This window comes from Pteropus vampyrus, unplaced genomic scaffold, assembly GCF_000151845.1.
Source record: "Pteropus vampyrus isolate Shadow unplaced genomic scaffold, Pvam_2.0 Scaffold177, whole genome shotgun sequence".
NCBI lineage: Eukaryota > Metazoa > Chordata > Mammalia > Chiroptera > Pteropodidae > Pteropus > Pteropus vampyrus.
The window spans coordinates 2,409,320-2,427,766 of record NW_011888958.1 but is presented as its reverse complement, the minus strand read 5'-3'; the positions used below and the strand labels follow the sequence as shown (position 1 = coordinate 2,427,766).

General features: G+C 36.3%; 1 protein-coding gene across 2 annotated transcripts in view; it reads left to right on the top strand.

The window, feature by feature from the left end:
• Positions 1-18,447, top strand: part of PSEN1 (presenilin 1) — a 58,615-nt gene that overhangs the window by 8,920 nt on the left and 31,248 nt on the right. For both annotated transcript variants that reach the window (XM_011370910.2, XM_023537056.1), the window contains 2 exons: positions 13,202-13,455; positions 15,495-15,636. In XM_011370910.2, coding sequence (XP_011369212.1) covers positions 13,202-13,455; positions 15,495-15,636 — 396 coding nt within the window. The remainder of the gene's footprint in view (positions 1-13,201; positions 13,456-15,494; positions 15,637-18,447) is intronic.

Below are 18,447 nucleotides of genomic sequence, written 5' to 3'. Positions count from 1 at the left end.
GAAGCCAATACTGATAGAAGAAATAATACCAGTGGAGGAAAAATTTTCCTAAAATATAAATTGATAGGGAGGCCATATCCAGAGATATAATGTCAACAAAGGCAGATCACTCTGTATTGCTGCAACATTTTTAATCTAGTGAAGTCAAGTTAAAATGAATATCAAGGGAAGCCCTGAAAGGGAACACAAGCTGTAAACATGTATGTAGCATGAGAGGTGTGTGGGGGAAGGTAGGGACTTTGTACCTTGTGCCTTGGTACTCGGTTGATAAAGAGGTGTTACAGACACTGATATTTGTGGCAACACATTTGCTCTTCTGTGCATCAGCAGCTTGGTTCACTCTTTTTTGCTGTTCCCTACCAATAGCTTTTTGAAAAATTAGGTTGGGGCCGGATTTTGAAGTTCTTTGGATACAGGATGTGAACATTTGGATGCTACAGACTTTGTACTCATTTTTAAACTGTTACTTCAGAAGAGGGAGCGGGAAAGTGGGAACAGCCTAGTCGGGTCTCTGGGTACCCCTTCCTTAACCAGAGCAGCTCCTCTTTATTTACACATTAATCTTTTCTGGATCCCTTGAACAAGATTCCACAACTAACAAGTTTTGAAAAAACAGTTATTTGTAATTCATTTGACCAGAACCCTGCAAAGGCATCCTATCTCCAAATAAAATCTTATTTTGTGAGGTCTTAACTTTTCCCTCCACCCGCCCCCATCTCTGTCTTAGCTCTTACCACCGACTCCCTCACTCACTGCTTCCTCAATTCTGCCTCTGAGCTCCTGGTTATTCTCCTCTTTTCAGATGGCTCCCTTCACTTCCTTCAAGTCCACCTCATGAGTCACCTTATCAGTGGGGCCTTGCCTTCCATGGTTTCCTCTCCCTTCTCTGCTTTATGGCACTCCCTATATCTTTATACTGCTTTCCTTGTGCTAGTATTTCTAGCATAGTATCTGTTTACTTGTGGATTTTGTTTACCTGCCTCCCCCTGCTGTGAACTGCTTGAGGCCAGCCAGGTACATAATCTTGTTCACTCCTATATCCCCAGTTCTAAGAACAGTGCTTAACAGGCACCTGGTGAGCTCTCCACTGTTAATGTAGTGCTATTTATATCCCTCACACTCAAGCTTTATGGGGCTTTCATGATATTATTTTTTTGCCTTTCTTTACACCCTAGCGACTGATAAATAAAATATCCTCTTGAAATAAAGGGTGTTACAGAGGAGGTACAATTGACATGGGCTTTTTATTAATAATTACATGTGTTCATAGTTTAGTTTTAGCAAGTCTTAGTGCCGCCAGTGTTCTCAGTGGTACCTTCCAGATCGATTAGGGCACCACTGTCTAGACCATCAGGTCTGATTTATTTATTTAATTTGACTCTGCTATTGATAATGTGATATCAAATAAGTTTATCTTTTGTTTATCTCCTTAAAAATGCCTTCTATAACTTACAAAGACCTTCTGTATACATTCTCAAATTTTCCAGTTATGGGATAGATATTGTTCCCATTTTACAGTTTAATTGGTTGTTCAAGATCACATAGAAAATTAAATGACAGACCTGGAACTTAAAACTGTGCTTTCTAATTCCAAACTTGTTGCAGGGTTCTTCCTGTTCTTCCAGCTGTATCTTACCTCAGAAAAATGTAATACTGTAAGGAGATATTCATTGTATGGAGAAAATTCTGAGGAAGAAAAATAGGAAGTCCATGTATTCATTTTTTCACCAGCGTAATTTTAAAAGAAAGAGGAAAAGAATCTTACTGTTAAGTTTTTTAGTTATAAAGAAGCCATTGTATAAGTATGTGCTCTGGTTGGTTATGAAAAAATGGGGATAGGTCCTAATTTAAATTGGACATAGATGACTTTTGGTGAATTAATTGAAGCAGCTCTTTTATTTCTCTTGAATGGTGGATTTGTTTAATACAAGAACGTTATCTGGGCCTTTTTCTGTTGTTTGTGATCTCTCATAATCCTTTGGTTTACTTTCACTATGCCTATTAAAATAATTTGTAAGGTTTTATTTTTCTGGTGCAAAATTTTGATAGGTAGAGCTCTTTTCTCCTCACTTGTCATAATTCTTTGCTAGAAGTCAGCCTCCATTTCATTTCTGCTAACAGAGGAATATGCTAAAACTAGAGAAGATTGAAAATATAACCTTTAGAATAGTGAAAATGTATATTTTGATTTGGTATAGACTTGCATCATTTATGTGGATTAGCTGAGACCTTTTTGCTTTTGTAAGATATAAAAAGGTGAATTTTTCGAAGTCTAAAATTTGTTTACATTATATATTAGAGCACTGATTTTCAAACCTTGATGTGCATTGGAATCCCCTGGAAGAATTGTTAATACAAATTCTTCTGGCTCCAAACTCAGAGTTCCTGATTTTATAGGTTTGGGATGGGGCCAGAGATTTTGCATTTCTGACCAATTACCAGATCTTGCCAATGCTTCTGGTCCAGGGACCATAGTTTGAGAACCACTATATTTAAGTAAAGAAATAAAGGAAAAGTGACATTAGAGAAAAACTATTGGATTTATTAATTGAATACTCAGTATTGTCGACATAAGAAACGCCCAAATCTGTAAAGAATTTTAATGAGTTTGAGTTAAACTGACAATTACCAGGAAGCAAAATCTCAATGGATTGAGAAAATGCCCCAGAGAATGGCAATTTTACAGTTTATTTTATACATTAGAATTAAAGGAGGAGACTTATGGAGGGTTACATGAAATTCACTGGTAGTAGATTAGGGAGGTGGGAGAAAGTGTTCGGAAATCTCACTGAGATCTGATAAGAAGTAAAATGGAGAGACACACTTCTTTTACATTGGTGGGTACAGGAGAATTGATAATTAACATTTATAGCACATAGAGATGGTATGCAGGAAGGCGGTGGGGCGGGGGCGGGGTGGCGAACAAAATAACCCGTGAGGGGTTCTGTGGCCTCCTGCTCTGGTGCAGAGGTTGTGCCTCGAGGGGTCTAGAAAAGGATTACTCTGACATTCCAAGAGTGAGATATCTTAGATGCAAAAAGACTATAGACAGGCTCACTTAAGGTAACTGATTGACCTTTGTCAAGGAAGCTACGGGCCCAGGATATGACTACTTGCCATGACCTTTTTGTTAGCAATTTTTATGTTCAGACCATTTATGTGGTTACTTTTGGTCTCTCTGAGTTTGTAGGGCCCACCATGCTGGCCTTTCTAAGCTTGTCAGGTTTAGGATTTGGCCCCTTTTTTGTCCATACTATTTTTATTCATATTAGTTTATTCTGACCCACATTTTTCTAATCCTTAAAGAAATAAGTTGTCAATAGCCTTTTTGATTTAGAATGGAAAAAAGTCAGTCATTTATCACCTAAAAAAGAAGCCTTAGAAGAGTAATCCATTGGAAGATCAATAATGATCCTCTCTATAAAGCAATTGCTGAGGAACATTTATGTAAATCCGTTACCATCAGCTGCCAAATTTATAACATTAAAATGTGTCTGGTCATTATAAATGAAGGTCATCTGCAGTATCTTTTCTGAATTCAAAACATTAAATGCAAAGAACTTTATGTTGTTAGCAAATCATAGACTGGTAGCAATAACCTCATTTTCTAGATGATGGTGGTTCACTTTTAGGTATGAGAGATCCTATAAAATTAAACAGAAAGCAAACCTATAAGCTGTTTAAAGTGGTATTTAAGTACTTGGGACCTTGAGGAGAAAAAAATAAATGAAATGAGTGATGTAAATTTAAACCGAATTGGGTTCACAGGCCCAGCCAGCCTTTGATAGTGTTAACTAATGTTTATACTAATGAATTTGTTCTCCCAGTTATGTAAAAATGAAGTAAGGAGAAAAATTCAGTCTTGCTGACCTCTAAAGGAACGTGCTTGCTTTTGAGTAAAGTCAGAAATCTTTGGCACAGATCTTAATAGTTTGTTTAAAAACTCAGGTTCAAGCCTAACACAATAGCCCCGTAAATGTTAAATATTATCTCTAGCCAGTTAATATTCACTGTTCAGGGAAATGGCAGCCTTCCTTGACGTTAGAGTAATGGTTAAAGCTCTAACTCCAAGGAATCACAAAGCTTGGGCAGGTGCTGGATGGAGTTTTGTGTGTTGGAAACATTGCCTATGATTAATAAATATTTTCAAATTTTCCACATAACTTGCCAGTTCTTCAGTTAAGATACTCTTCTTGTTTTTCCTCCAGTGCAAGCTTAAGAGCCTCACATTTCTAAATGTAAAAATCCAAGCAATATCCATAAAGTCTCATAGGATTGATACTTTTTCTTAAAATTATTTATTTTAAGTAAGTAAATAATATGCAGACTATAAATATATCAACATAATGGGATACATTGTAATTTTTTAGGCATGTTGACTGTTATTGCATAGGAATGTATGTATGAAATAATATCAGATGGAACAGATACAGTATTTGTGAACATTCATTTTAGCCATGTACATATGTGTGTATGTTGAAAAACATTGCAATTTGTGATGTTATAAGAATAAGTTGTTTTCCTTATAAAATCATCTAAGTTCATATTCAGCAATACAAAATTATAAACTTAAGTATGGTAAAATGACCATGAACAAAGTCATAAGACAAACTGGGCAGAGGCTTATAATGCATAATGACATATATCTTAATGTACAAAGAATTTATGACATCAAAAGGAACACGAACAACTCAGTAACAACATTACCAAAGGCTCTGAGCAATATATATGGTGAAAGAAGAAGAAATAAAAATGGCACTAAATATATGAAAAGACTAGTTGATCAGCCTTACTAATAATCAGATGTAGAAATGAAAACTTCAGTTTTCACCTATCAGTGAGTAAGGATCGATACCCATTGCTACTGAAAGTGTGGGGGAAATTATGCTTTTCATGAGAGTTGAATTCATGTTTATTTGGCGGCATGTTGTCTGTTGAGTCTGCAAATCCACATGCCTTTCGGAGATAATTTGGAAATTTGATTTAAGAAATGCACATACCTTTCGACCTAGCATTTTCAATTCAGAATTTTATCCTATAGAGACGTTATCACAAGAGTGCCAAGAAATATAGATATTTATCGAAGCATTATTTGTGATAGAATTTTGAGATAAACTCAATCTTATGTTACTTATGGTTTACCCAGTCAGTAGTTTAAAGTAATGGCTAATAGTAGGATCTAATGACTAAACAGTCAGTTAGAATCTCTGCTGTAAAACTTCTTAGCTCTGTGATCTTTGGCAGATTACCTTGCCTCTCTAAGCTTTAGTTTCTTTATCTGTTAATTGAATGTTATAATATTAATAAAGTCAGTCTTATTAGGATTAAATGAGGATACTCACCTGAAGCTCATAGCCTAGTGTTTGACATGGTCAATAAATCTTAGCAGTTATTATCATAATTATTATTACTGTGCTGCTATTTAAGTTTGAAGTATATATTTAAAATTTTTTAATTACAGTTGACATTCGATTTTATATTAGTTTCAGGTGTGTAGCATAGTGGTTAGACATTTATATAACTTACAAAGTGATCCTCTGATAAGTCTGGTACCTACCTGGCACCATACATAGTTATTACAATATTATCGACTATATTCCCCATGCTGTATTTTACATCCCCATGATTATTTGTAACTGACGATTTGTACTTCTTAGTCCCTTCACCTCTTACACCCCTACTCCCAGCACCCTCCACTTCTCTCTGGCAACCATCAGTTTGTTTTCTGTATCTGTGAGTTTGTTTTGTTTGTTGTTTTATTTTGTTTTTCAGATTCCACATATAAGTGAAATCATGTGGTATTTGTCTTTCTCTGTCTGACTTTTTTCACTTAGCGTAGTACCAAGTTGGAGATATATTTATATGTACTGGCATAGAAAGGTTTCTGATATTAAGTGACAAAAGCAAATTGCAGCACAAGGCTTTCAAAATCTCGAAAAGTACATCAGATTTTTCACCATATTCATGTTGTGGGACAGAGATTAGGAAGGACACTTGCTTTCTACGTTATAAACAACCGTTTATAACGCTTAAAAATGTCTTGAAAATGTTTAGAGACTATCATTTACATTTTAATTACAGAAATAAAACTTAAGAAAAAAGGTAGGCAGAAAACAAGGTTTAAAAAAAACAAGCAGGTACTACACTGAATTAAAAACAATTTTTGCTGTTTGAGAAATACTCTCACTACTTGAGGGTCCACATGCCTTGAGTGACTGGACCTGTACTTGCATCATGTTCTGAAGTAAGGTGAAGGGAGAAAATTGAAATTAAGCCTCTGACTTAATGGTGTAGGAGCTCTGGAGAATGTGGGTTCATAGGAACTCACTTCCCATGGACTCACCACTTCCAGTAGGACCCCACCCTCTCTGAAACTTGCAACATTTTTATAGTGAGTAATCCTTCCCTCTGCCCTTGAAATGAAATCATTTATAATGACTACAACACCAGTTTTTCTGAACCTTATAAATAGCCTTTATAGGTAAAACTACGGAGGTAGTGAAAAAATCAGGTTTCAGGATATAGGGGGAAAGGAAGGATAAATAGGCAGACTACAAAGAATTTTTAGGACAGTGAAACTATTCTGGATGGTACTATGGTAGATACATGTTGTAACATTTTTCAAATCCCATAGAATACAATACCAAGAGTGAACCCTAATGTAAACTGTGGACTTTGGATGCTAATAACATGTCACTGTAGGTTCATTGATTGTAAAAGGGTACTGCTGTGATGTAGGATGTTGTTAGGGGAAGGCTGTGTGGGGACAAGGGGTATATGGGAACTTTTGCTCAGTTTTGCTATGAACCCAAAACTGCTCTAAAAAATATATTTTTTAAAAGGCATAAAGAAATGAATTACCAAGCCACACACACAAAAGCCCTTTACGTTCTTGTCTTTTAGAAATGTGTGCCAAAATACTTAGTAAGGAAATATGTCCAGGTTTGCCTCAAAATAATACTGGTGGGGCAAAGTGGGAGGGAAAATAGGTGGCATAGGATTGGCTGTGTTGATAAAGCCAAGTCAAGTGTACATGGGGCTTCATTATACCCTTTTTTTTTTCATTAAACACTTTTGACAGTATTTTAACTTTTTCCATTATAAAAAGTGTTTTTTAATTAGTCTTAAAATAAATCATTATTTTAATATTTAGCTACTAAGATTTTTCAAATTTTGGAAATCCCTCAGTAGTTCTAGTGTCATCTTCATCTAATAGTATTCAAATCACCTACATACCCCTTTGAGAAAGATCCTTTTTTTAAAAACAGCTTTATTTAGGTATACTTGGCATACAGTTAACTGCACATATTTAAAATATACAATTTGATAAGTTTTGACATGTGCATATACCCTTGAAACCACCACCACAGTCAAGATAATGAACATAACCATCACTCTCAAAAGTTTCCGTATAGTCCTTTGTAATCTCTTCCTTTTTCACCTCCCAAACTGCTCCCCATTCCCAGGTAACCGCTGATCAAATTTTTGTCACTATACTCTAGTTTTCATTTCCTGGAATTTTATATAAATGAAATCATACAGTACATACTCTTGTTTGGCTTCTTTCGGCGTAATTATTTCAAGATTTATCAGTGTTCTGGCATGTATCAGTAGTTGATTTTTATTGCTGAAATAAATTGTATTCCATTATATGGGTATACCACATTTTTTTAACCCATTCACTCTGATGAATATTTGCATTTCCAATTTTGGGTTATTGCAAATAAGGCATTCATGTACAAATCTTTGAATGGGCATATTTTTTTTTTTATTTTGAGTAAAGGCATAAGAGTAAAATATGATGCAATGTGGTAGTTCTATATTTAACTTTTTAAGATGCTGTCAATTTTCCAAATTGGTTGTGTAATTTTGCACCGGCAGTGTATGAGAGTTCTGGTTCTTCCACATTGTCAGCACTTGGTAAGGTCAGTCCTTTTAATTTTTTAATCATTCTCTAGGGTGTGTAGTAGTATCTGATTGTGGTTTTAATTTGCATTTATCTGAATAATGATGTTTAAATGTGCTTTTCATGTGCTTATTTATCATCCTGATATCTTTGGTGAACTGTCTGTTCAAATTTCTTGCCTAGTTTTTTCATTGGGTTGTTGTTTTCTTACTGAGTTTTGAAAGTTCTTTATATATTCTGTATACAAGTCCCCTATGATACATAGGTTTTCAGACATTTTCTCCCACTCTGTGGCTTGTCTTTTTGTTAACAGTGATTTTGGAAGAGCAGAAATAGATCATTTTAGATATTGAAGTCCCTTTTATCAATTTTTTCTCTTGTGGAGTTTTTTTTGTTGTTTGTTTGTTTGTTTGTTTTTGATATCTAAGAAGTCATTGCCTAAACTTAAGTTCTCAAAAGTTTTTTCTTACATTTTCTGGAAACTATAGTTTTAAGTTTTACATTTAGGTCTGTGTAGTGAGTGTAAGTTTTGGCATGTGGTATGAAGTATGGATCAAAGTATATTTTTCTCCATTTAGATATCCAGTTGTTTCAGCAGCATTTGTTGACAGAGATTGTCCTTTCTCCATTGAACTGCCTTTGCACCTTTTTTGTCCATCTTTGTGCCTATACTACATTTTCTTGGTTACTCCAACTCTATAAGAAGTCTTAAAATCAAGTAGCATTAGTTCTTCAATTTTTGAAGTTGTTTTTGGATATCTTAAGTCTTTTGTTTTTCCATATGAATTTTACAATTATTTCTACAAAAAAAAAAAAAAGCCTGCTAGAATTTTGATTGAGATTACATTCAATCTATGGATCAGTTCAGGGTGCGATGGGTTTGATAGAATTGGCACCTTCGTAATACTGAGTCTTTCAGTCTATGAACAGTATATCTCTACATTTATTTAGGTCTTAATAAAATCTTTTTTAACTATGTACATTTCAGTAGCATTTCAAAGCTTACTGTGTTGACAAGGGCTTGTTGAAATAGGCACTCTCCTACGTTACTGAGTCCCTGAGTCTTTAAATTGGTATAACCCATAGGGAGAGTTTGGCAATATATATCAGAATCTCAAATGCATCTTTACTTTGACCCAGCAATTACTTCAGACACTTTGTCCTACAAATATGCCACCACAGATGTGAAAAAACTTAATAGGGGCATTCATTGCAGTGGTGTTTGTAATGGCAAAAAGTTGGAAGCAAGTTAAATGTCCATCGTTAGGGGATTGGCCTAATGAATTAGGGTATACACTGACTATGTAGTTGGTTAATTTTTTTTTTTTAAGAATATGAATGTTCTTTGTGTAGTGATGTATAAAAAATCTCTAAGATACAGTTGAGCAAAGAAAGCAAAGTGCAGGACATTTGTGTGAAAAGACAGAATGAGAATATGTATTTGTATTTGCTTGTATGTACATTATGAAATTTGGTAGGATTTGCAGAGAACAATGAGGTAATCTGGGAGATTAGGAAACTAAGTAGATAGATAGTTCAGTGAGAGACTTTACTGTACACTGTTTTATACTCTCACTTTAGAACCATAGGAATGTTTTACCTGTTTAATAAATTACAGTTAAAAAAAGGAAACATAGTTTTAAAAATAGTATTCAAAGTACTATAAAAAAAAGAAGGGTGTGTGCGTGCATGTATGAGAGAGAGAGAGAGAGAGAGAAAAACAGTGCTCTAGTATCCCATATCAGCTTTGTGGGGAAGTCAGGGTGGAGTTGGCTAATGTTCATTATAAACCAGAACATCCAGCTGAGTAATGTGGATGTGCATATTATGATTGCCTCTTTCATGCTAGATATACCCAATTAAACTGTTCTTGTAGCTTAATAGGACAGCTGTGGTGTCATAGAAAGAACACAGGTTTTGAAGCAAGAGACTTGAATTCATTTCCTGCCTCTCTGCTGTTTTCTGGCTGTGAGATTTTGGACAAGTTGCTTTCATGTTCATCTACCAGAACCTTTCAACATGTGAAAAGAATAAATGAGATAATGTAAGAATGCTTTGTAAACTATCAAATATTATATAAAGAGAGCTATTACTTTTAGTTTATTTTGAAAATCAACCCATTAAGTCGGTCACAATTGTATTGCTGACTGAGCATTAGCTGCAAACATAACACTCTTAGCATATGGCTTAGTCACCTCCTCCCAAGAAAATAGAAGGATGAATGTCCTCAACTCTCCTGCCCCTCAGCTATCTGTGACACTATGCCTCTGCTCTCCAGATCCTACCTTCCTCATAACCATTTCCTTCCTGCTAGACTTTGGCCACTCTAGTGACTTGTGTTCAGCAAAAATTATTTTTCTTGGTGACTGGTGTACATATTTCTACCTTTTGTGATTTGGAGTAGTTAGTTTCCTTTCCATTCCTCATAGAGTGTGAGTCTTCATAAATATTTTCTCTGTGAGGTCAAAGAGGCACTTCCTGACCTCCAGTCTGAGGTAGAGAGCAGCAGTGCCTTTGTAAGGCCAACTCTTCTCTCTTCTTTTGTTCTCCTCCATTTATCCCCTCCCCCCGTTCCATTAGTTATCTCACTGTCTTGTATGTCAGTCTCTTCCTCTAATCCTAACTCTGTACTTCGACCTGAAAAGTATGCTCAAGACTCTAACATCCCTAAAATAACTTTTTCCAATTTGAATCCCTTCTATTGTCATATGATTTTTTTCTTCAAACAGTGATTGCCTTTAATTTCTCAATTTCCATTCATTTCTCAGTTCATTACGCTTTATGATCTAACTTCCCTCCTGTTTTACTTGTCTAAAGAGTTTGGTGAACTTCCCACTGTCAGATTCACTGACTTTTCAGCTCTCAGTCTGCTTGACTGTGATGATACCTTTTAGAAATGTGCTTCTCCTTTGGCTTCTGTGATACATTGATTCCTGGGTTTTCTTCCCTCTCCCCTATTCTTAATCCCGTTTGCTGGGTTTTCTTCTGTCACCTGCTGCTTAAGCTTAGAGGGTTAGTCACACTTCATCATCTCACTCTGTATTTTTCCTTTCACAGCTGTTGTAGTATATTAATGACCAACAAGTTCATACTATTCCTACTTCCCATCTCTACTCTCTCCCTAAGATTTCATCCATTTCCATAGCAGTAGCAGCTAATAATTTCCCCCAGCTCTCTTCTGAACTTGAAATTCTTATCAACTGCCTTTGGAATTTCCTGCCTGGTTGCAGGTACTTGAAATTCACCTATTTATCTCCCTAATGAAAATATCTCTCCTCTCCTCCAGCCTGCTCATCTTCTTGTGTTCCCTATCTCTATCAATGCCATCATCCTTCCTAGTCTCTTATTCTGGAAACCTGGAGTCGTCCTTGACTTCTTCCTGACCATTACATGTAATTTGCCACAAAGTCCTGTCAATTCTGCTTCTGAAATATCTCATACATCTATTTTCATCGCCACTCAGTCAAATTTCTTAAAAATGAAACATAACCTAATGTGTCACTTCATCAACCTTGACAATTTTTATGACATTCTGTTGCCTACAGGACAAAGTCTAAAGTCCTTGGCTTGACAAACAAGTTTCTTTAGAACCTGCTCCTAATCACCTTTTCTACCACCAGCCCTGACTAACCATATTCTCCAGCCCCCTCAAGTGTACTTTCTGGTTTTCTGCATATGCCTTATGCTTCACCTTTACACCTGTGTCACTGTTCATGGCACCTCTGCTTGGAGCCCATTCACCTTCCACTCACTCTTAAAGGTTCTGCTCAACAATTGTACCTTTTGTGTTATATTTCTTGACCACACAGAATTATAGTCCCGTAGCACTTTATTCATATCTCTAATATATTCATTCTGTATTAAAACTAATTTTTGAACTCCTTAAGGACAGCATCTAGATCTTATTAACCTTGGTATTACCACAGAAGAGTACTTGGGATATAGAATTTTGACAGCTTCCTGTGGGATGATTATATTGAAAGGGAAGTGAAAGAGAACTCAGCCCACACTGAGTCTGCAGAGCTCCCATGTTGTCTTGTGAACAGCAAATTAAGATGGTTAAGAACTTGATTTCTGCAATCAGGCACACCCGGGTTCAAACCCACTCTGTAACACTTGCTGGCTGTGGCTGTTTCCTTAACCTTATAGTGGGGATGATGGGGTGGCTGTGAGAATTAAATGTAAAGTACGTATTAATCCCTTGTATATTGTAATCATTTATAAGCTATTAAGTATGTAATATGTTTTTAATGAACTTCAGCAGTAATACTCTATAGTAATACTTAGTTATATTCTGTAGTCAAAACTGAGGTACAAGAGTGGCATATTCTCACAGTATCTTCCCAAGAGAACCCTTTCTTAACCAAGCCGATTACATCTTACCAGCGACAGTGACTATCAGTCGACTTTTATCTCCTGTGTTCTATTATCTGTGAGGAGGAGTACCTGTTATTTTTCCTGTTAACTATTATTTTTATTGTTGTTAGTGCTCCTGGGATTCATTCTATCCTTTGCAAAAACTGAATTTTAGATATGAACAGTGATACCCAAAAAGATATTAAGCTTGAAGAATAGGAAAGGTGAAACCCAGGATAAGGATACAGGTAATAATGTGGTGTTCGGATTAAGAGTCTGAGGAAAGTAGAATCTAAGAAAGGTTCTCATTTCATTCCATCATCCATCAAGTATTATTGTCCCCTAACTCTGTACAGAGTACAGTGGGAATGGGGCAGGGATGTAAGAATCATTCAAGGCCTAGTTTCTCTCCATAAAGGTTTTTTTTTTTTAAATTGAATACTTTTTTGAGATAATTGTAGATTTATATGCAATTGTGCAAAATAATACAGAGATATCCCTTCTACATCAGTAAAATTTTAAGTCTTTAATAATGAAGGTGAGATAGTTTCTTGTATCACTGGTATAAAACCACAGATAGAAAACATTAATTTGGAATAGGTGTAATTACTCGTGCAGGTGTCAGCGTTAAGTCAAACCTCGAAGGATGAGTGTACCCTGCATTAGGCTGAGAATGGAAGTGGAGAATGAGGAAAGCCAAGACCTAGGTGAGAGGGAGGACCTGGGGTCCTTCAGTGAACAGTGGTAAATAATCTAGACTTCTTAGCTGTACACTTCTAGTAAATTGGTTCTTTCTTGCCTTAGATTTTTAGAACTTAAGTAGTGATGAGCCTATCGATAATCTCAGGTCCGGCTGTTACATTTTCTGTTTTTGATACAAAAATACCTTGATTCTCTTGAGAGTCTGACTTGTTGAAAAACTTTTTCTTATGCTTTCAGAATGACAGTAGAGAGCGGCGTGAGCACAGCAGCGAAAGGCGGAGGCGTGGCAACCCTGAGCCATTATCTAATGGCGGACCCCAGGGTAACGCACTGCAGGTGGTGGAGCAGGATGATGAAGAGGATGAGGAGCTGACACTGAAATATGGCGCCAAACATGTTATCATGCTCTTTGTCCCCGTGACTCTCTGTATGGTGGTAGTGGTGGCTACAATCAAATCAGTCAGCTTTTATACCCGAAAGGATGGGCAGCTGTATGTATGAGTGTTGCTTTATTCTCAAGGCCACTGTAGCTTTTCTTCATAGCATGTTATCACCACTTCAGATGCATCACCTCAAGGGGCATGAAGGCAAGAGAATTCTTCCAGTCAGAAGCTGAGAGAGTGAGGGGTTATTTATTACTTACTACTTTAAGTAGAGAAAATTAAAGCTACAAAATTATATTTCCTGTATGGTGTCACCAAGGGCTGAATTTATTTGGAATTGAGCAGGTAAAGGCTTGAATAGTAATCTTTCCCACTGGCAGGGCCAGTGGTACCATTGTTCTTTGCCTGGAATGTTCTTTCCTTTGCTAACTTAGGTAGATTAATTCCTATCATTCTTCTCACTTTGGCTTAAATGTTAAGTCTACAGATAATTTCCATGATTCTCCCAGCAGAATTAGGTACTTTCTGGTATTCTTTCTCATAGCAACCTGTTCTTTTTCACTTGTAACAATAAGGAAATACATATATTTATTGACATTATTTATTTAATACTTGGTTTCCTTATATACTATAAGTCCTATCAGCATACTTTGTTTCCAGGGCGAGGTATGTAATAAATGCTCAGCCAAAAAAGTCGTTAATTGAAAGGATGAAGAATTAATACAAGTTGGTACTCTCTAGATTCTTGGGGGAACTGTCATGTAGATTCTCTGATGTGCTGGTGTCAGCCCTTTGCCTCCAAGAAAAATGCTTTGATTCATATGTCACCTAGTTCTGTCTCTAGGACTCTTGGGTTCAAACAAGCTGTAAGTGAGTTTTAGAATTTGGAATTGGCAAGTGTCTGAAAAACTGTGTAGAGTTCTGAAAACCAAGCTTTTAACCTTTAGGAGAGAGGCTAAGACGATGATTGAAGAGCAGGGGTTACAGACAATAGCCAAAAGAGATTGAGGAATATTCTCTGTAGGAGTTAGAGTTAGGTTTGGTTATGTGTTATAGAACAGGGTTAGCAAGCTATAGCTCATAGGTCAGATCTGCCTGCCACATATTTTTGTAAATGAAGTTTTATTGGAACACAACCACGTCCATTCATTTACCGATTGTCTATGTCTGCTTTCATGCTATAATGGCAGAGTTGCATGATTGCAACAAAGACCATATGACCCACAAAGCTTAAAATATTTACTCTCTAGTTCGTTACAGAAAGTTTGCTGACTCTATTACTAAAAAATCAAAACATTACTGGTTTAAATGATATATGTTTTTTATCTCTTTCCCACAGAATAGTGCAGAGATAGTCCAGATTGGTATAGTGGCTTCACATTCATCAAGGACTCAGACTCCTTTTATTTTTAACTTCTGTACTCTAGGTTATTTCAGAGTCTGTATTCCAGGTTATTATGGGTACCAGAGCTCCAGCCTTCATTTAGACAGCAGGAAGCAGGAAAGAGTCTGGGAGGAAAGGACATAAGACATCTCTTAGCAGAATTAACTTCTTTCTTAGAAGTTCTACACAAGTTATTTACTTATAACTCATTGGCAATTACTTAGTCTCACAGCCACACCTGACTATAACGGAATCAGAAGTAAAGTCTTTTAGCTGGAAACATTGGCACCTAGCGTAAAAGTGTTTTTATGTGAATGAGAAACAAGGAGAAAATGGGCATGTGACTTTATCTCAAGCAATTCCGGTTGCAATCACCCTAAAGATGAAAAATAATAATTATAAGCCATATTACCTTGCTCTGACAACCACTTGTAGCCTGGGTAGTTTACGTGGCAGAATCCGGTTCTTTAGCAAATCACAAGCTGTGGAGAAAGAACATTTGATGAGGTAATTATTGCAGCATATAGCTCACAAGTCCACCTCTCCATATTTTAGATATCTCCTTTTATTTTGAAGCACTTATTTTAGAGGATAGCTATTTTTCTTAGGGCAAAATTTCTTGGCTAGATTGACGAGATGGAGAAAAGTGACATAAGGTATCAGTTAAATCAGGAAACTAAACTGTGTGGTTAGATAGGGTATGTGGTTTGGGATATCTATCCATCAGCACTTACTGGGGCTTTTGTGTTTTGTTTTATTGTAGAATCTATACCCCATTCACAGAAGACACCGAGACTGTGGGCCAGAGAGCCCTGCACTCCATTCTGAATGCTGCTATCATGATCAGCGTCATTGTTGTTATGACTATTCTCCTGGTCGCTCTATATAAATACAGGTGCTATAAGGTGAGCATGAGAGACAGAGCTTTGCTTTCCACCACATTCTTTTTATGATTGGGTTTTCCTTTCGCATATCTTATTTGGCCTAGTAAAGAAAAAGTTCTTATATTCTAGAACTAAGTTACTTTTTAGTTTTTTTCCACCTCATTGTGGAACATTTGAAAAATACAAAAAGGTATAAATGGAAAACAAATGTTTTCATGTTATATCACAATCTAAATGGTTTTTTAAAAATATTTTTATTAAAATATAGCTAACATACAATATTGTCTTAGTTTCCGTTATACTATCACAGTTTAACATTTTGATTTGCGGTGCATATATGACATTCCAAAGGGATATATCCTAAGACCTTTGGGATTCCCTCATTCACAAACAGCATTATAGAATATATTTGTCCCCATAAAATAATATGTAACTTAAAAATTCATATTTTCATCCTTGAGTACAGAACAGTCAAGCCACCTTCAGATGCTGGTTTAAACTTATTGGTGACTGGCTCTGTTCCTTCTTCTAAATCGGTAACCATCCATTCCTTTACCACCTCTCCTGCAGTAGCGCTGATTCTCTCCTTGGGAAATAAGCGGAAGGGAGGTTGTGCAGGAAAGATGCAGGCCCAACTTTCCCAGCCTCTGCTGCCCTAGCTCACTCTCTAGTTAAGTGACTCACTTTTGAATTTCAGCTACCCGGCACATGTTTCAGATTCATGCCTCCAAAAAATGACAAATTATTACAAGTCATGGACCTTCAGAGTCATTCTCAAATAAATAAATATTAACGTTCCGAATATTGAAATCTGTTTCCTTCTAGTATTTATTTCTGTAAATTTTCCTTCTAGCATTTCTTTCTAGTATTTCTTTTTAACATGGTTAAAATAAAATGTATAATCATCAATATATGTTTTTTCTTTGATGTAAGCATTTTTCCATATCATAAAGCCTTAGAAAATATGTCTAACAGTTACATACTATTTGACTCAATGGGTGTCTTATAATTTACTTCTCCTTATTTCTCTTGTGTTGGACATTTGTTTTCAGTTTTTCATGATTCTGAAAAACAATGAATGTCATTATGCATAGAGCTTTTTCAATTCCTCATACTATTTTTTTAGGGTAAAATCCTAGACAGAATTTCTGGGGTAAAGTATATACATATTTTTAACTGTCTTGGTATGCAAAATTCCCTTTTCAAAATGATACTATCAATTTGTACTTAACACTAGTAGTGAATGAGACTGTCTGTCTTACCCATCTTCACCAGCACTGAATTCTTTTTAAAATCTGTTAATTTTTACAGGCAAAATAAAATGTCTTAATTTGCATTTAGTTGATTACTAGTAAGATTGAATACCTTTTCAGTGTTCACAAACTCTAAAATTACATAGTTTGTCCTTGCTTGTTTGAGTGGGTGGAAGTGATAATCTAAGTGATGACCATCTTCAGTCTGACATTAGCATACAGAGAAGATTGAAGGGGAAATGTGTGTGTATAATGATGACAGGTAGTCATCAGCACTCAGAAGGCCAAAGAGCAAATGATCTAAACCCATGCTGAGAAGCATTCTCTTCCCACTATTTAAATGTGATCAAGTGTTAAATACTTTTCTTGGTCCTTTTTTCCACCATATATGTATTGTCTGTACACAAGTGTTTACCTGCTAGTTCCATTTCTCTCGTTTATTGGCCTCTGACTTTCATCTGGATTATATGCTACCGTTGTTTCTTCATATTTTATAGGGAGTATTTAGAGTCATATCCACATTTACACATCTTGAGGATGGGCCCACAAGTTCATGATAACTTTAAGAAGTTACTTTCCTGAGTTTCTTCTTTTCTGTAATTTCCCTGATACTTTCTAGTTCTTATGGACTTCTCTGTTCCATTCTTCCAGCCAGAAAGCTGGACTTTATTTTCCCAGCATCAGGGCCAAGGTGGGAGGACAGAGAGAAATACAGCAAGGGCCATTTGCTTCACTCTCTGGGAACTACAACTTCTACGATCAGCTGAGAAGCCTCTTCTCCTAAATGTTAGGCTCCTGTCACCGCCATTGCCACCACCACAGGATTGTTTGAGGGCTGGATGTGAAAGAATGGAGAAAATGAAAAAAACAGAAACTTGGATTTTGTATTCCTTTTTTGTGTTAGGAGACCTTGGTCCTGGTCTTTTAGCCAGAACTAGAGGGAATCTCCAGCTGCTCTGATTGTCTTAGTTTCAGGTATACTATCTTGCTAATGCCCACCCAGGTGGAGTTCAGGTGGAAAAGGGTAGTACCAGAGAGAAAAAAGTGGTAAACTCACTGTCGGTTCCCTAGTATTTTTAATTCCCCAGCCCACCTGCCTCCCTTTACTTTTCAAAGTCCTTCACTATCAGCTGCATGCATTGTATTCAGGTTTTCAGTTGCATTCAGTGAGAGAAACAGGGTGGAATATGCTTTTTACTCCTTGTTATCTAGAAACTCTCTTTTATTTATTTTTTCTTTTTTAAATTTTAATTAGTTTCAAGTATACTGTACATTGGTTAGACATCTATATAGTTCATAAAACGATTCCCCCAATTGCTCCCTCCCTCCCCTGACCTTCCACCTAGCCAGCGTATTAATGCTAACTGCATTCTCTATGCCATGCTCCCCATCCCCGTGACCATCCCTTAGCTACTAATTTGTACTTCTTTAACTTTTCACTCCATTCTCCCAGCCCCCCAGTACTCCCTCCCCTCTGTCTGTCACCAAATTGTCCACTCTATTTGTGAGTCTGTTTTGATTAGTTTGTTCTTTTTATTCCTTAGATTCCACATATAAGTGAAACCATATAGTGTTTATC